Genomic DNA, 16216 nt, shown 5'->3' on the forward strand with positions numbered 1-16216 from the left:
TCTATTTAACAAATGGTGCTGGGAAAACTGGATTTCCACATGCAGAAGCATGAAGCAAGACCCCTACCTTTCGCTTTACACAAAAATCCACTCAACGTGGATTAAATATCTAAATCTATGACCTAACACCATCAAATTGTTAGAGAACATTGGAGAAACCCTACAAGATAGAGGCACAGGCAAAGAGTTCTTGGAAAAACCCCAGAGGCACGGGTAGTCAAAGCCAAAATTACCAATTAGGATTATATCAAACTGAGAAATTTCTATACTGCAATAGAAACAGTCAGGAAAGTGAAGAGACAATCGACAGAATGGGAAAAATGTTTGCAACAGATAAAGGATTAATAACCAGAATTTACAAAGAGATCAAGAAAATCCACAAGAAAACAACCCACTGAAGGGATGGGCCAAGGACCTCAATAGACATTTTTCAAAAGAAACAAATTCAAATGGCCAACAGACCCATGAAAAAATGTTCCAGATCACTAGCCATCAGGGAAATTCAAATCAAAACCACAGTGAGGTTTCACCTCACCCCAGTTAGAATGGCTCATATACAGAAATCTAGCAACAATGGATGCCGGCAAGGATGTGGGTAAAAAGGGACACTAACCCACTGTTGGGGGAATGCAAACTGTAAAGCCACTATGGAAGTCAGTTTGGAGATTCCTCAGAAACCTGAATATAATTATATCATACAACCCAGCCATCCCACTCCTTGGAATTTACCCAAAGGAATTTAAATTGGCAAATAAAAGAGCTGTCTGCACCTTAATGTTTACTGCAGCTCAAGTCACAATAGCTAAGACATGGAATCAATTTAAATGCCCATCAACAGAAGACTGGATAAAGAAAATATGGGATATGTACTCTATAGAATACTATACAGCAGGAAAAAATATTGAAATCTGGTCATTTGCAACCAAATGAATGAATCTGGAAAGCATCATGCTGAGTGAAGTAAGCCAGTCCCAAAGGGACAAATATCATATGTTCTCCCTGATCAGTGACAACTAACCAAGCACCAAAAAGGAAACTTGTTGAAGTGAAATGGACACTATGAGAAACAATGACTTGATCAGCCCTTGTCCTGGCTGTCGAGGAACAACTTACTACTTTATCCCGTTTAGTAGTGTTTTGTTCTACTTAATACTATTGGTTGAACTCTTTAATTAACACACAATTATTCTTACGTGTTTAAATTTAACTGAAAAGTGATCCCCGTTAAATATAAGAGTGGGAATAAGAGAGGGAGGAGATGTATAGTTTGGCACATGCTCAATCAGACTTGCCCCAAATGGTAGTTAGAAACCCTAGACGCCCACCCCCCGCCCTGGTACCCAGGAACCCTGACACCTGGTCCCCTCCCTGGCACCTGGAAGCCCCGACACCTGGCCCCCCCAGGACCCTGGACTCACAATGCCCATCTCACTCTTGGGCCCCGAAACCTCCAACCCCTGGCCCCCTCCTTGACACCCAGAACCCCTGCCACCCGGCCTCCTCCCTGGCACCCAGGACCCCTATCCCCTCCTTGGCACCCTTACCACCAACGCCCAGACCCTCCCTATCAATTAGGACTCCAGATGCCCGGTCCCCTCCCTTTGACCTGGGACCCCTGACTCCCATCCCTTTCTCTGACTCCCGGGATCCTGACATCCAGACCCCTCCCTGGCACCAGGGACCCCCAAAACCTAGACCCCTCCCTGGCACCCCTGTACCCCAAACCTTGCTCCTTCACGACTTCCAGCCCCTTCCCTGGTACCCTGGACACCTGACACCTGGCCTTTCTCTGTTACTCGGGACCCCAGACGCCCAACCCACTCCCTGGCACCCCAGACCCCCGACGCCTGGCTCCCTCCCAGGCCCTGGGATCCCCGATGCCTGGCCTCCTCCTTGGTACCCTGGATCTTCGACTCCCAGCCCCTACCCTGGTAACCGGGACCCTCTTCGCCTGGCACCCACTGGGCCCCCAGATCACCAAAAGCAGGCCCCCTCCCTGGCACCCGGGACCCCCGACACCTGGACCCCTCCCAGGCAGCATGGACCCCTGATGCCCGGCCCCTTCCCCGACACCCAGCCCATCCTGGGCACCCTGGACTCTTGACGCCAGCACCTCTCTATCACTCAGGACCACAGATGCCTGGCCCACTCCCTGTCAATCGGGACCCCTGACACCAGGCCTCTTCCCTGGTACCAGGGACCCCTGATGCCTGGCCCCTGTCACTTGGGACCCCAGATGCCCAGCCCCCTCCCTGCTACCTGGGACCCCCAATGCCTGGCCCCCTCCCACGCTCCCCAGACCCCTGACGCCCTGGCCCCTCTCTAGTACCCTGGACACCTAAAGCCCAGCAACTTCCCTGGTACCTGGGACCCCCAATGCCCAGCTCCCTACTTGGCCCCTGGATCCCTTAAACCTGACCCCCTCCTTGACACCTAGATCCCCTGCCTCCCAGCTTCCTCCCTGTCACCCGGGACCCTTGACCCACCATTGGCACCTGTGACTCCTGACTCCTGGCCCCCTCCCTGTCACTCGGGAAACCAGATGCCCGGCCCCCTCCCCAGTACCTGGGACCCCTGACGCCAGGCCCCTTCCCTGGCAACCGGGATCCTGTTGTCCGGCCCCCCTCCCTGGCACTCTGGACCCCCGACGCCTGGGCCCCTCTCTGGTTCCCTGGACCCCCGTCGCCCAGCCAATTCCATGGTACCTGGGACCCCCAATGCCTGGCTTCTTCCTGGGCCCCAGGATCCCCAAAGCCTGGCCCCCTCCTTGACACCCGGGTCCCCTGACTTTCGGCCTCCTCCCTGGCACCTGGAAACCCGACGCCCGGCCTCTTCCCTGGCACCCGAGACCCTAGACGCCCGGCTCCTCCCTGGCACCCCAAACCCCTGACATCCAGACCCTTCCCTGGTACCTGGGACCCCCATCGCCTGGCTTCTTTCTGGGCCTCAGGATCCCCAAGGCCTGGCCCCCTCTTGACACCAGGACTGCTGATTTCTGGGAGTGGAGGGCTGCATGGATGCCTGGCGTGGCTGGAGATGCCCAGGGGTCATCCCTGCCCCGCCCACCTCGGCCCAGCCACGCGTCGCCAGGCCATGGTGTCCTGGCAACGGCCAAACACAGGTGCAGTGCTGAACATGGGCACCAGGCCAGCGAGCAGACGTGGCCTGGGTCCCTGTGCGGGCGGAGGCGATGGACCAGGATGGCCTGGAGGAAGAAGAGGAGATCACAGCCGCCACACTGCAGGCCAGGCCGCGGCCGCTGCCCATCTCGGCTCTCTCGGCCTTCAGCTACGTCCCGCCTTGGTGCCTGGACGGCAAGGAGTACAGCTACTACTACCGCCAGGGCCAGAAGGGGATTATTTCCCTCTACGACTGCGTTTTTAAGAGGAAGCTCGATTATAATCAGAAACTGCACCGAGATGACAGAGAGCACACAAAAGGCCTGGGACTTCACGTTAACAAGGAGGAACAAGAGAGGCCCGTGGGCGTGCTGGCCTCCTCCGTCTATGGGAGACGCATCCACCAGCCCATGGAGCCGCTGAACTGGGACTTCCGCAGTGCCAACCACGTGCAGGCTGCCTTCTACCAGAAGAACAACATCCCCAGCATCAAGGCACCTGGCTTTGGGCACATCGCTCCAACCTGAGCCACCCTGCAGCCCACAGGGCAGTCAGGTACCTGCCAGCAAGGGAGGCTGCACGGAGAAGGATGTTGCCTGGGGCCGTGGCAGCTCTTCTCAGGATGCTGAGAGGGGTGCCTCTGCCTCATTGCCACACCTTCCCTCAGGGTGCCTGGCTTAGGAACCTGGCTACACAGATTTCGTATATGCTCAGTTCCATCTGGTGTGGTGACTGTTACATGCATTACTTAGGATCAAATGACAGTAGAGGCTGATCTGCTGTGAGCACCTGAATAAAATGGAAACTCTGTTGCACTTGCCAAAAAAAAAAAAATCCAGAGGGGTTGGGCCTCTTCCTTAGCACCCGAGACCCTGGACGCCCAGTTCCTCCCTGGCACCTTGGACCCCCGCCAACCAGCCCTCCCTGTCACTCGGGATTCCTGACATCAGGCACCCTCCCTGGAACACTGGATCCCCGACACCCGGCCCCATCCTCAGTGCCCAGCCCTTTCCCTGGTACCCAGGACCCCCGATGTCTGGCCCCTCCCTGTCACTTGGGACCCCTGATGCCAGGCCTCCACCCTGGTACCCAGGACACCTGACACTTGGCCCATCTCTGTCACTCGGGACCCCAGGCACACAGCACCCTCCCTGGTACACGGGAACCCTGATACCCAGTCCCCTCCCTGGCATCCGGGACCCCCAACGCCTGGCCTCCTCCCTTGCACCTCAGATTCCGACGCCTGGCTTCTTCCTGGGCCCCGGGATCCCCGACGCCAGGCCCCCACATTGACACCTGGGCCTCATGCTGCACGGCCTCCTCCCTGGCACCCAGGACCCACGATCCCCTCCCTGGCACCCTTACCACCAACGCCCAGCCCCTCCCTGTCATTTGGGATCCCAGATGCCTGGTCCCCTCCCTTTGACCCAGGACCCCTGACACCCATCCCCTTCTCTGGCTCCCGGGATCCTGTCATCCAGACCACTCCCTGGCACCAGGGACTCCCAACACCTAGCCCCTGCCCTGGCACCCCGGTCCCCCAAAGCCCTGCCCCTTCCCTACGCCCAGACCCTTCCCTGGTACCCAAGATCCCCGACATCCAGCACCTCACTATCACTCGGGACCCCTGATGCCAGGCCTCCACTCTGGTACCTGGGAACCCTGGCACCCGGGACCCCGACACCTGGCCCCCTCCCTGCACCTTGGACCCCTGATGCACGGCTCCCTCCTTGACACCCGGGACTGCTGAAGCATGGGGCGACCCCAGCAGGTGGCAGGTGCACCACCAGAGAGAAACCTGGGAGGAGGGGAGGGGGCCGCTTCCCACCTCTCCTGATTCACTTGGAGCACAAACTGGTTAGGGAGCCACGCCTTGGAGGATGCTGATTGGCTGCATCTTTTGTGATGCTGTGTGTGCTCCCGTCCAATCAGGCATGGTGATGTCATCACGTGGGATCTTGACCTCACAGTGGTCCTAGAGTTCCTCTGCGGAGTGAGGTCCCAGGAGAAGGCTAGCTGCCTAGAAGCTCCAGAGCCCAGTGGAGGTCTGCACTCTCCACCTTCTTGTGCTGGGGGTTACCCGGCACCTAAGAGCTGAGGACCTCGACTTGGTGAGTCTCCACAGGGGGAAAGCAGAACCCATGGAAGCTGCCCCGGACCCCTGACCCTTTCCCTGACACCCAGGACCCCGGACACCCGATACCTTCCCCAATGCCCAGCCACTTCTCTGGCACCCAGGACCCCCGACGACAGCCCTTCACTGGAATCCAGGACCCCCTTCGCCAGGTACCTGGTACCTGGGACTCCCATCACCTGGCTCCCTCCTGGGCCCCAGGATCCCTGACGCTTGGTCCTCTCTCTGGCACCCAGGATCCCCAACGCCCAGCTCCCTCCTGGGCCCCGGGATCCCCTAAGCCTAGCCCCCTCCATGGAACCCATGACCCCAGATGTCTGGCCTGCTCCCTGGCACACAGGAACCCTGCAGCCTGGCCCCTTCGATGGCACCCAGGACCCCCGATATCCGGCCCCGTTCCTGGCATCTGGGACCCCTAACATCTGAACCCCTCCTGGCACCCATGACCCCCGACCCCCAGGCCCCTCTCTTGCACCCCGGATTCCCGATACCCAGCAACTTCCCTGGTACCTGGAACCCCCAATCGCCCAGCTCCCTCCTTGGCCCCTGGATCCCTAAAGTCTGGCCCCCTCCTTGATACCTGGAACTCCTGCCACCTGGCCTCCTCCCTGGCACCCAGGACCCTGATGCCTGGCCTCTTTTCTGGAACCCAGGACCCTTTATCCCAGCCACTCCCTGGCACCCGGGACCTGACCCCTAACTGTCACCTGTGACCCCTGACGCCTGGCCCCTCCCAGGTACTCAGGAAACCAGACACCCAGCCCCCTCCTGGAACCCAGAATCCCTGACACAAGGCCACTACCCTGGCAACTGGGATCCCCACATCCGGCCCCCTCCCTGGCACCTGGGACCTCTGACGCCTGGCCCCCTTCCTGGCACCCTGGACCCCCCATGCCTGGGGCCCTCTCTGGCACCCCTGACCCCCAACGCCCAGCCCCTTCCCTGGTACCTGGTATCCTCATTGCCTGGCTTCTTCCTGCGCTCAGGGGTCCCCAAAGCCTGGCCCCCTCCTTGATACCCAGGACCCCTGACTCCTGGCCTCCTCCCTGGCACCCGGGAACTTGACATCCGGACTCTTCCCTGGCACCAGAGACCCTGGAAGCCCAGCTCCTCCCTAGCACCCGGGACCTCTGACCCACTCGCTGGCAACCGTGGCAGTGGACATCCGGCCCTCCCTGTCACTCAGGACTCCTGACATAGGGCACACTCCCTGAAACCCCAGATCCCTGACACCCAGCCCCATCCTCAATGCCCAGCCCCTTCCCTGGTACCCAGGACCCCTGACATCTGGCCCCTTCCTGTCACTCGGGACCCCTGATGCCAGGCCTCCACCCTGGTACCCAGGACACCTCACACCCAGCCCCTTTCTGTCACTCAGGACCCCAGACGCAAGGCCCCCTCCCTGGTACCCGGGAACCCTGACACCTGGTCCCCTCCCTGGCACCCCAGACTCCCGAAGCCCGGCTCCCTCCTGGGCCCCGGAATCACCGACGTCTACCCCCCTCCTTGATACCCAGGACCCCTGCTGTCCGGCCTCCTCCCTGGCACCCAGAACACCTGACCCCGTCCCTAGCACCTTTACCACCAACGCCCAGCCTCTCCTGTCAATTGGGACCCCAGACGCCCGGTCCCCTCCCTTTGACCTGGGACCCCTGACGCTGGTACCCTTCCCTAGCTCCCGGGATCCTGACATCCAGACCCCTCCCTGGCACCAGGGACCCCTAACACCTAGCCCCCACCCTGGCACGCCGGTCCCCCAAAGCCCTGCCCCTTCTCTATACCCAGCCCTTCCCTGACCCAAGACCCCCGACGTCTGGCACCTCCCTGTCACTCGGAATCCCTGACACCAGGCCTCTACCCTGGTACCTGGGACACCTGACACCCGGCCTTTCTCTGTCACTCAGGACCCCAGACGCCTGCCCCTCCCTGGTACACAGGACCCTGATGTCCAGCCTCTTCCCTGGCACCCAGGACCCTCAATCTTGGCCCCTCCCTGGCACCTGTGATAACTGACGCCTGGCCCTCACTGTCACTCAGGACCCCAGACACCTGGCCCCCATCCATGGTACCTAGGACCCCTGATGCCCAGCCCCTTCCCTGACACCCAGGATCCCGACGTCGGACCCCTTCCTTGACACCTGGGACCCCTGACGCCTGGACCCCTCCTTGGCACCCCAGATCCCCAATGCCCAAACCCTTGCATGGTACCTAGGACCCCCATTGCCCGGCTCCCTCCTGGGCCTCGGGATGCTAGACTCCTGGCCCCCTCCTTGACACCAGGAACCTCTGACTCCGGGCCTCTTCCCTGGCACCCGTGGCCCTGGACACCCAGCTCCTCCCTGGCACCTGGGACACCTACACCCTCCCTGGCACCCCTGACCCCCACCACCCTGCCCTTCCTGTCAACGGGACTCCCAACATCTGGCCCCCGCCATGGCACTCCGGATCCCCGACACCTGGCCCCTTCCCAGATGCCCAGCCCCTTCCCTGGTTCCCAAGACCCTCAACATCCAGCCCCTCCCTGTCACTCGGGACCCCTGATGCCCAGCCTCCTCCATGGTACCCAGAATCCCTGACTCTAGCTCCCTTCCTGGCACCCTGGACCCCAGACACCCAGCACCTACCCTGTACCCAGAACCCCAATCGCCCGGCTCCGTCCTGGGCCTCGGATTCCCTGATGACTGGCCCCCTCCCTAGCACCCTGGACCCCCAACCCGAGGCTACTTCCTGGGCCCCTGGATCTCGATGCCGGGCCCCTCCTTTACACATGTGACCCCGGATGTCTGCCCTCCTCCCTTGCACTCAGGACCCCGCAACCTGGGCCCCTCCCTGGCACCCAGGAACCCTCTGCCCAGCCCCTTCCCTGCCACCCAGGACCCCCAACACCTGGCACCCTCCCTCGCATCCTGGACCCCAGAGGCCTGGCCCCTTCCCCGACACCCAGCCCCCTCCAGGGCACCCGGGTCCCCTGACACCTGGCCCACTCCCTGGCACCCGGAACTCCAGATGCCTGGCCACCTCCCTGGCACCCTGGACCCCCGACACTGAGCCCTTACCCTGGTACCTGGGACCCCCATCATCTGATTCCCTCCTGGGCCTCAGGATCCTGGAATCCTGGCTCCTCCTTGACACCAGGAACCCCTGATGCCTGGCCTCCTGCACCCGGGACCCCTGATCCCTTCCCTGGCACCGGTGACCTGCGACACCTGGCCTTCCCTGTCACTTGGGACTCCCAACTTCTGGCCCTCTCAATGGCACCCTGGATCCCCAACACCTGGCCTCTTCCCTGACGCGCAGCCCCTTCCCTGGTACCCAGGAACCCCTATCCAGCCCCTACTTGTCACTCGGGACCCCTGATGCCTGGCCTCCTCCCTGGTACCTGGGACCCCTGATGCCCAGACCCTCTCTGTCACTTGGGACCCCAGCTGCCCAGCCCCATCCCTGGTACACGGGACCCCTGACGCCTAGCCCCCTCCCTGGCACCCCGGACCCCCGATGCCCAGCTCCATCCTCGGCCCCAGGGAGCCTGACGCCTGGCCCCCTCCTTGTCACCCTAGACTTCTGACGCCCGGCCTCCTCCCTGGCACCCTGGGCCCCCGACGCCCAGCCCCTACCCTGGTACCTAGGACCCCCTTCTCCTGGCACCCTCTGGGCCCCAGGATCCCCGACACCTGGCCCCCTTCTTGACACCTGTGACCCCGGATGTCCAGCCTCCTCCCTGGCACCTAGGTCCCCTGCCGACCGGCCCCTTCCCTAGTTTCCAGGACCCCCAACGTCCTACCCCCTCCCTGGCACCCCAGACCCTTGAGGCCCGGTCCCTTCCCTGACACCCAGCCCCATCCTAGGCGCCCAGGACCCCTGACACCCACCCCCCCATCACTTGGGACCCCAGATGCCCAGCCCCCTCCCTGGCACCCAGACCCCAACTCCTGACCCTGGGGTGTTTTTGTTTTTTTCCAACATCCAAGTACAAATTTTATTTAACAAAAACACAACGTGATTCTTCCAAAATAAAAACTAGAACACCTGCGGAGCTTGCACGGCAGCCTTCTTACTAGAGGAGTAGTCAACAGAGGAGGAAAAAGAACAAAAAGAAAAACTAAGGTGTAAAGATCAATTTCTAAGCAATAAAATCTCAGTATATTGGAGATCTTTATTTAGAGAGAATCCATAACATCTAAAAACAAAAACTGATAAATGAATTGAACAAGATTTCAGGAAAAATCGATATTTTTAAAATCCACTAGATTACCAAGCACCCGCAAGAAACAAATAGAAGATATTAAAGGTCAGTAGGCAGAGTGGACAACATATATTGACAGGGGAAAAAAAAAAGGCTTCAATTATGTGATGCCTTTAAGTATTCTTCAAATCACTATTAAAAGATGATACAAATGGCCCAACAGAAAAATGAGCAGAAATACGAAGACAAAGCGAAAGCCCCTAAGCCAAGAAGCAGAATTTTAACTCACCTGAAGCAGGTGACCGCCAGCTGCAGCCAGGATCTGCCTTCGAGAAGTATGCGGCGACCCCAGTGGGTGGCAGGTGCACCACCAGAGAGCAGCCCAGGAGAAGGGGAGGGGGCCTCTTCCCACCTCTCCTGATTCACTTGGAGCACAAACTGGTTAGGGAGCCACGCCCTGGAGGATGCTGATTGGCTGCGTCTTTTGTGATGCTGTGTGCGCCCCAGTCTAGTCTGGCATGGTGATGTCATCACGTGGGATCTTGACCTCACAGTGGTCCTAGAGTTCCTCTGTGGAGTGAGGTCCCAGGAGAAGGCTCCAGAGCCCAGTGGGGGTCTGCGCTCTCCACCTTCTCCTGCTGGGGGTTGCCAGGCACCGAAGAGCTGAGAACCCTGACTTGGTGAGTCTCCACAGGGGGAAAGCAGAACCCAAGGAAGCTACCTGGGACCCCTGACCCCTTCCCTGACACCTGGGACCCTGGACGCCCGATGCCTTCCCTGATGCCCAGCCACTCTTCTGGCACCCGGGACCCCCAGTGACAGCCCTTCCCTGGAATTCGGGACCTCCTCCGCCTGGCCACAACATGGTACCTGGGACCCCCATCGCCCGGCTCCCTCCTGGGCCCCATGATCCCCACCACCTGGCCCCCTCTCTGGTACCCAGGACCCCCTACGCCCAGCTCCCTCCTGGGCCCCGGGATCCCCTAAGCCTAGCCCCCTCCTTGAAACCCGTGACCTGGATGTCTGGCCTCCTCCCTGGCACACAGGAACCCTGCGGCCTGGCCCCTTCTATGGCACCCAGGACATCTGACATCCGGCCCCATCCCTTGCACCTGGACCCAAACACCCGACCCCTCCCTTGCACCCGGGACCCCGACCACCTCCCTGGCAACCATGACACCCAATGGCCGGCCCCTCTCTGTCACTCGGGACCCCAGATGCCCGGCCCCATCCCTGTTACCCGGGACCCCTGACACCCGGCTCCACCCCTGGCACCCAGGACCCCCAAAGCCTGGCCCCCTCCCTGACACCCTGGACCCCCGACTCCGGGCTCCTGATCCTGGATGCCTGGCGCCTCCTTGACTTCCAGGACCAATGACACCGGGCCTCTTCCCTAGCACCTGGGAACCCGGTCGCCCAGCTCCTCCCTGGCACCCAGGACTCTCGAACCCCTCCCTGGCACCTGGGAACCTCGATGCCGGGCCCCCATCCTGGCACCCTGGACCCCTGATGCCCAGCTCTCTCCTGGGCGCTGGGATCCAGGACATCTGGCCCCCTCCTTGACACCCTGGACGCCTGAAGCCAGGCCTCCTCCCTGGCACCCCGGACCCCCAATGGCCAGCCCCTACCCTGGTACCCAGAACCCCCAATTCCTGGCTCCCTCCTGGGCCCTGGGATCCCCAAAGCCTGGCCCCCACTTGACACCCAGGATCCTCGACGCCTGGCCCCCTCCCTGGCACCTGTGACCCCCAACACCCAGCCCTCCCTGTCACTCGGGACTCCCGACATCCAGCACCCTCCCTGGAACCGCAGATTCCCGACACCCTGCCCCTTCCCCAACGCCCAGCCCCTTCCCTGGTACCCAGGACCCCAGATGTCTGGCCCCTCCCTGTCTCTCACAACCCCTGGTGCCAGGCCTCCACCCTGCTACCCGGGACCCCTGACGCCCGGTGCCCTCCCAACCACCAGGGACCCCCAACGCCTGACCCCCACCCTGGCACCCCGGACCCCCGACGTGAGGCTCCTTCCTGGGCCCCTGGATCACGATGCTGGGCCTCCTCCTTGACACACGTGACCCCGGATGTCCAGCCTCCTCCCTTGTACCCAGGACCCCCGCCACCTGGGCCCCTCCCTAGCACCCAGGACCCCTGCCACCCAGCTCCTTCCCTGCCACCCAGGATCCCCGCCACCTGGCACGTTCCCTCACACCCCAGACCCCAGAGGCCTGGCTCCTTCCCTGATGCCCAGCCCCCTCCCAGGCACCCTGGACCCATGACGCTGAGCCCCTACCCTGGTACCTGGGATCCCCATCGCCCGGCTCCCTTCTGGGACCCAAGATCCCGGACTCTTGTCCCCTCCTTGACAACAGGAACCCCTGATGCCGAGCCTCCTCCCTGGCACCAGGGAACCTGATGCCCAGCCTCCTCCCTGGGACCAGGGACCATGGACGCCCAGCTCCTCCCTGGCACCGGTGACCCCTGACGCCCGGCTATCCCTGTCACTTGGGACTGCCAACTTCCTGCCCCCTCAATGGCACCCCAGATCCCCAACACCCGGCCTCTTCCCTGAAGCCCAGCCCCTTCCCTGGTACCAGGACCTCCCACGTCTGGCCCTTCCCTGTCACTCGGGACCCCTGACGCCCAGCTTCCTCCCTGGTACACGGGACCCCTGACACCCGGCCACTCTCTGTCACTGGGGATCCCAGCCGTCTGGCCCCCTCCCTGGTACACAGGACCACTGATGCCCGGCCCCCTCCCTGGCACCCCGGATCCCCAACACCTGGCCCCTTCCCCGATGCCCAGCTGCTTCCTTGGTACCCACGACCCCCAAAGTCCGACCCCTCACAGTCACTCGGGACCCCAGCCACCCAGCCCCCTCCCTGGTACACAGGACCCCTGACGCCCAGCCCCCTCCCTGGCACCCAAAGACCCCTGATGCCTGGCCCCACTCTGTCACTCGGGACCCCAGACGCCTGGCCCCTTCCCTGCTACCTGGGACCCAAGACGCCCGGTGCCCTCCCTACCACCAGGGACCCCCAACATCCTGCCCCCTCCCTGGTACCCAGGACCCCTGACACCTGGCCCCTCCCTGGCACCCCGAACATGTGATGCCTGGCCCCTTCCATGACACACAGCCCCCTCCTGGGCACCCAGGACCGCTGATGCCCGACCCTGGGACTTTTTTTTTTTTCATCATCCAAGTACAACTTTCATTTAACAAAAAAAGACAACATGATTCTTCCAAAATAAAAACTGGAACACGTGCAGAGCTTGCTCGGCAGCCTGTGCTGTCAGCTCCGTCCCATGCCCGGGGCTGTCCCAGCACCAGGAAGACCCACGCCGGGAACCCGATTTACATTCTAGTGGACTTCTCTGGCAGATGTAGACCTGACGGGGTTTTCTTATCTGGGACGTGGGGGTGCTGGACCCCACTGGGCACAGCCTTCAGTCCCCTAAGGCTCTAGTTGTGACTTGAACACTGTGGGTCTCATCAGGCCCTGAGAGGCGGTGGCTTTGACAATGGGCCTGTCCCCGAACTCCATGGCATCCTGGCAGTGCTGGCTGCAGGGTGCACGCTCCAGCTCCAGCCCCGTGATGGTGTTGGGGGTCGAGGTGCTGAGGAGGTGCTTTGACATGAACAAGGTCACCTGGGCCCGTGCGCTGGCCAGTAGCGGCCGAGGTTGAAGCCGTTGATTCACACCTGACACTTGGTCCACCCAGGAAACTTGATAAAGGTGTCCTGGGGCAGGGATGGGACCCCGCTGGGGATGGAGAAGTTCCCAGTGTAAAAGGCTGGCACTGTGTAGTTCTGGGAGCTGCAGGCACTGGCATCCTTCTGGAGGCCACCCCAGTCCCCCAGGAGGCTGCTCACTGCCCTCTCGGTGTCCAGGGGGAAGATGGTCCAGTTTGTGAGGATGCAGGAACCCAGGGTCAAGTTGGAAATCAAGCCCTTAAAGTCGTTGATGGCTTTGCCGTAGTGCACGTGCCTGATGTTCCCACCAGGAGGTCCAGCCTGGCTCCAGCCTTCCCTTGTATGCTCACCGTGAGCACGTGGTTTCGCTCCAGCACTCCCTGCAGAATCCCATCCACAGCGATGCAGGCCCAGTCCTGGACTCCATTGAGGGGTGGAGAGAGGGGTGTAGGGTTGCTGCAGTCCCCAGGCAGTGTTGTCCGGTACAGCACAAAGCCAAAGTACTGTTTCACCTGGGTAAATGTCAGGGAATAAACACTGTTGATGGGCCCAGAGGGACACAGGACATCCAGAGCTGCGTCCACTGCCCTTCACTTTTTCAGTGGGACTGTTCCATATGCATATTTTGGTGTGGATGGAGGAATGGGACCTTCTGGTAATGCTACAAACTTCCCGATAACCTTACACAGGGCAAAATACTTCTTGGTGAGGTCCCCTGCCTCACTCAGGGGGGCATCATAGTCGTAGCTGGTGGGCTGTGGTGTGTAGGGCTTGTTGGCCCCATTCCAATAGGCAAAATGGGTCCCACATATAAACATGTACATGTTCACATTTGCTCCCTGGGCAAGGATGTCATAGAGGGCGGAAGCCATTGCTTCACTCTAGACTGTCCAGTGCTGTTCGCCCCAGTGTTCTAACCAGCCAGTATAGAATTCAGAATTGACCAGGGGTCCTCTGGGCTCACTATTCCTCTGGATTTGGAAAGCATCTGTGATGTTACCTACTCCAAAGTCCACTGTGGCACAGAGGCCCTGCAGTGCCCCACACTGCAGGAACTTCTTCTGTGCACCATCAGTGGTGAACAGAAGCACATTGTCACCCAGGTAGTAGTGGAAGCGCTTCTGCAGGAAACGCAGGTAGTCACAGTCACGGGAGAAGTAGCTGCCGTATTCATTTTCAACCTGCACAGGTATACTCGGCCCTCCATTCTGATAGAGCAGAGGCTTCCTCTTGGGCAGAAGGATGCCCAGCCACTTGTCCACAGCCGCGAGGTGATCTGGGTCAGAAGAGTGGAGAATGATGGACTCTTGCTCCAACAACCAAGCAGGGAGACCCCCGCCAGGATGGCGTTCAGCCCCGCCATCTTCATCTTCAGCAGCCGATCCTTCCAGTAGAAGCTGGGCACGCGGAAGTAGTGGATGCTCCCCAAGATGTAGTGGAAGGGCTGGCCATCCTTGGGGAAGCGGTCCGGCAGCAGTGGATCTCCAACGTCCTCTGGGAAGTGCTCCCAGGCTCCTCCATGGCTCCAGGACAAAAAAGCTTTGTCTAAAAAACAAAAAGCAAACAAACAAACATAAAATACACTGGGGCCAGGGAATCACAGCTGGGGTGGAGAGGAAGCAGTGAATTCTCCAATTTAAGTGAAATCGCTCTCAGCAGCCGAGCTCCCAATACTTGACCACTTCCAACTTTGGTTCTGGATAAGCATTCGACTTTCCTCTGCCCTAGGTGCGTTCCTGGAAACCTTTGATCAAAGGGTGTCAGCGTTTGATCCCATGGGTGGTGGCCGGGCCCCTGTGCCCACGGGGCGCTGACTGTCGTCGTGAGAAGTGTCGCCACCCACAGTGTCTCGGCCCTGCGTTTTTCCACATTCCTGCTTCTCGGCTCACCGGCCTCAGGGCCCTGCCAGGCACCTGTGAGTGTGCGTCCAGGCCCCCACCACAGCCCACAGCCTTGCTTTTATTTATTGCTCATGGGGGTGGAGGGGTGGAGGCTGCCTCTTGTCCTGTGAGTGAGGAATCCTCCCGGGCCTGCAGTTCAGTCTTGTCCCTGGCTGGCCGCAGGAGCCCAGTGCAGGTGGCTTGTGCTGGGCGGGGCCACTGGAGTTCTGGAGGGAGGGAGGGAGGCCCCTCCTGGGGACCCTGGGGCACTGGTGTTGGTGGTGAGGACCGGCTGGGATGGACTCACCTCGGGCCTCTGCCCGCCAACAAGGCTGCCCAGGCTGTAGCACGAAGCGGGCATGGCCTCCTTCAAGCACAAGCTCGCCGCCATGGGCCAAACGCGCTCCTCTCGCTCCCCAGCTTCAGCTGCCTGGCGAGACTTTTAATTCTGTTCTAGTAAATAAATAATCTTGAATGTATTAAACTTGCTGAAACACACACGCGCACACACACACACATATACACAAAGGCGCCAGGTCTTGAGTTGCCGCGGAGCCGAGAGCGACTGGGACACCGTGACGTGCTGTGCAAGAAGAGCCCCATGGCCGCACAGGCCAAGTCCAAGCACTGTCTTCCTCCACCGGCACGGGTGAGGTGGGCTCGGCCTCACAGAAGGGGACTGTTGTCCCAGCTCAAGCTCTGATGCTGCACCGAGACCCAGTTCCCAGGTGGGCGGACACCCAGCTCCAGCGGCGAGCATCCCGGGGCCTGAACTCCACGTGGCTCCTGCTCTGGGGGCACAGCAGAGACAGAGGGGAAGGCGGCCAGTTAAAGGACAGCAGAGGCTGAGGCCGGGGTGGCGAGTGACCGCTGGCTGGTCAGCAGGCGGGGGCTCCCTTCCTGGGTGCACACAGACCTCCGGCTGGCCAGCCTCCCGCTGCACTCTCATTTACCCTTTAGCCGCCTAGGAACCCCAGACAAGAGCAGCTGTGACCTCTATGGCACCCACCTTCCCTGTCCAGCAGAGCCGGAACCGTGGCTGCCTGGTGCTCGCGGCTGCCTGGGCAGGGGACCCACACCCCCTCTCCCCTCCTCGTCGCCCTGCTCGGGGGCCCGCCGGCTACTCAAGGCCACCCGGCCCTTTGCTCATCTCCCAAGCCTGTCCTTCATCCTGTACCTGGCCACACCTCCCCCTGCAACACCCCAAGGG

At 60.8% G+C, this 16216-nt stretch overlaps 1 protein-coding gene and 1 pseudogene across 1 annotated transcript; one reads left to right on the top strand and one right to left on the bottom strand.

Moving 5' to 3' along the window:
* The first annotated feature begins 3190 nt into the window (after positions 1 to 3190).
* On the top strand, positions 3191 to 3646 carry LOC133746985 (cilia- and flagella-associated protein 90-like). Its single transcript, XM_062175159.1, has one exon. It carries the CDS (start codon positions 3191 to 3193, stop codon positions 3644 to 3646), a length of 456 nt encoding a protein of 151 aa, XP_062031143.1.
* A 9241-nt stretch (positions 3647 to 12887) lies between these two features.
* On the bottom strand, positions 12888 to 15397 carry LOC133746986 (beta-galactosidase-like; annotated as a pseudogene).
* Between the last annotated feature and the right edge of the window lie 819 nt (positions 15398 to 16216).

Source organism: Lepus europaeus, chromosome 18 (genome assembly GCF_033115175.1).
Source record: "Lepus europaeus isolate LE1 chromosome 18, mLepTim1.pri, whole genome shotgun sequence".
Classification (NCBI taxonomy): Eukaryota; Metazoa; Chordata; class Mammalia; order Lagomorpha; family Leporidae; genus Lepus; species Lepus europaeus.

Bases quoted from the DNA above. Each gene is read 5' to 3' on its own strand.
- LOC133746985 (XM_062175159.1), top strand. From the start codon at position 3,191: ATGGACCAGGATGGCCTGGAGGAAGAAGAGGAGATCACAGCCGCCACA.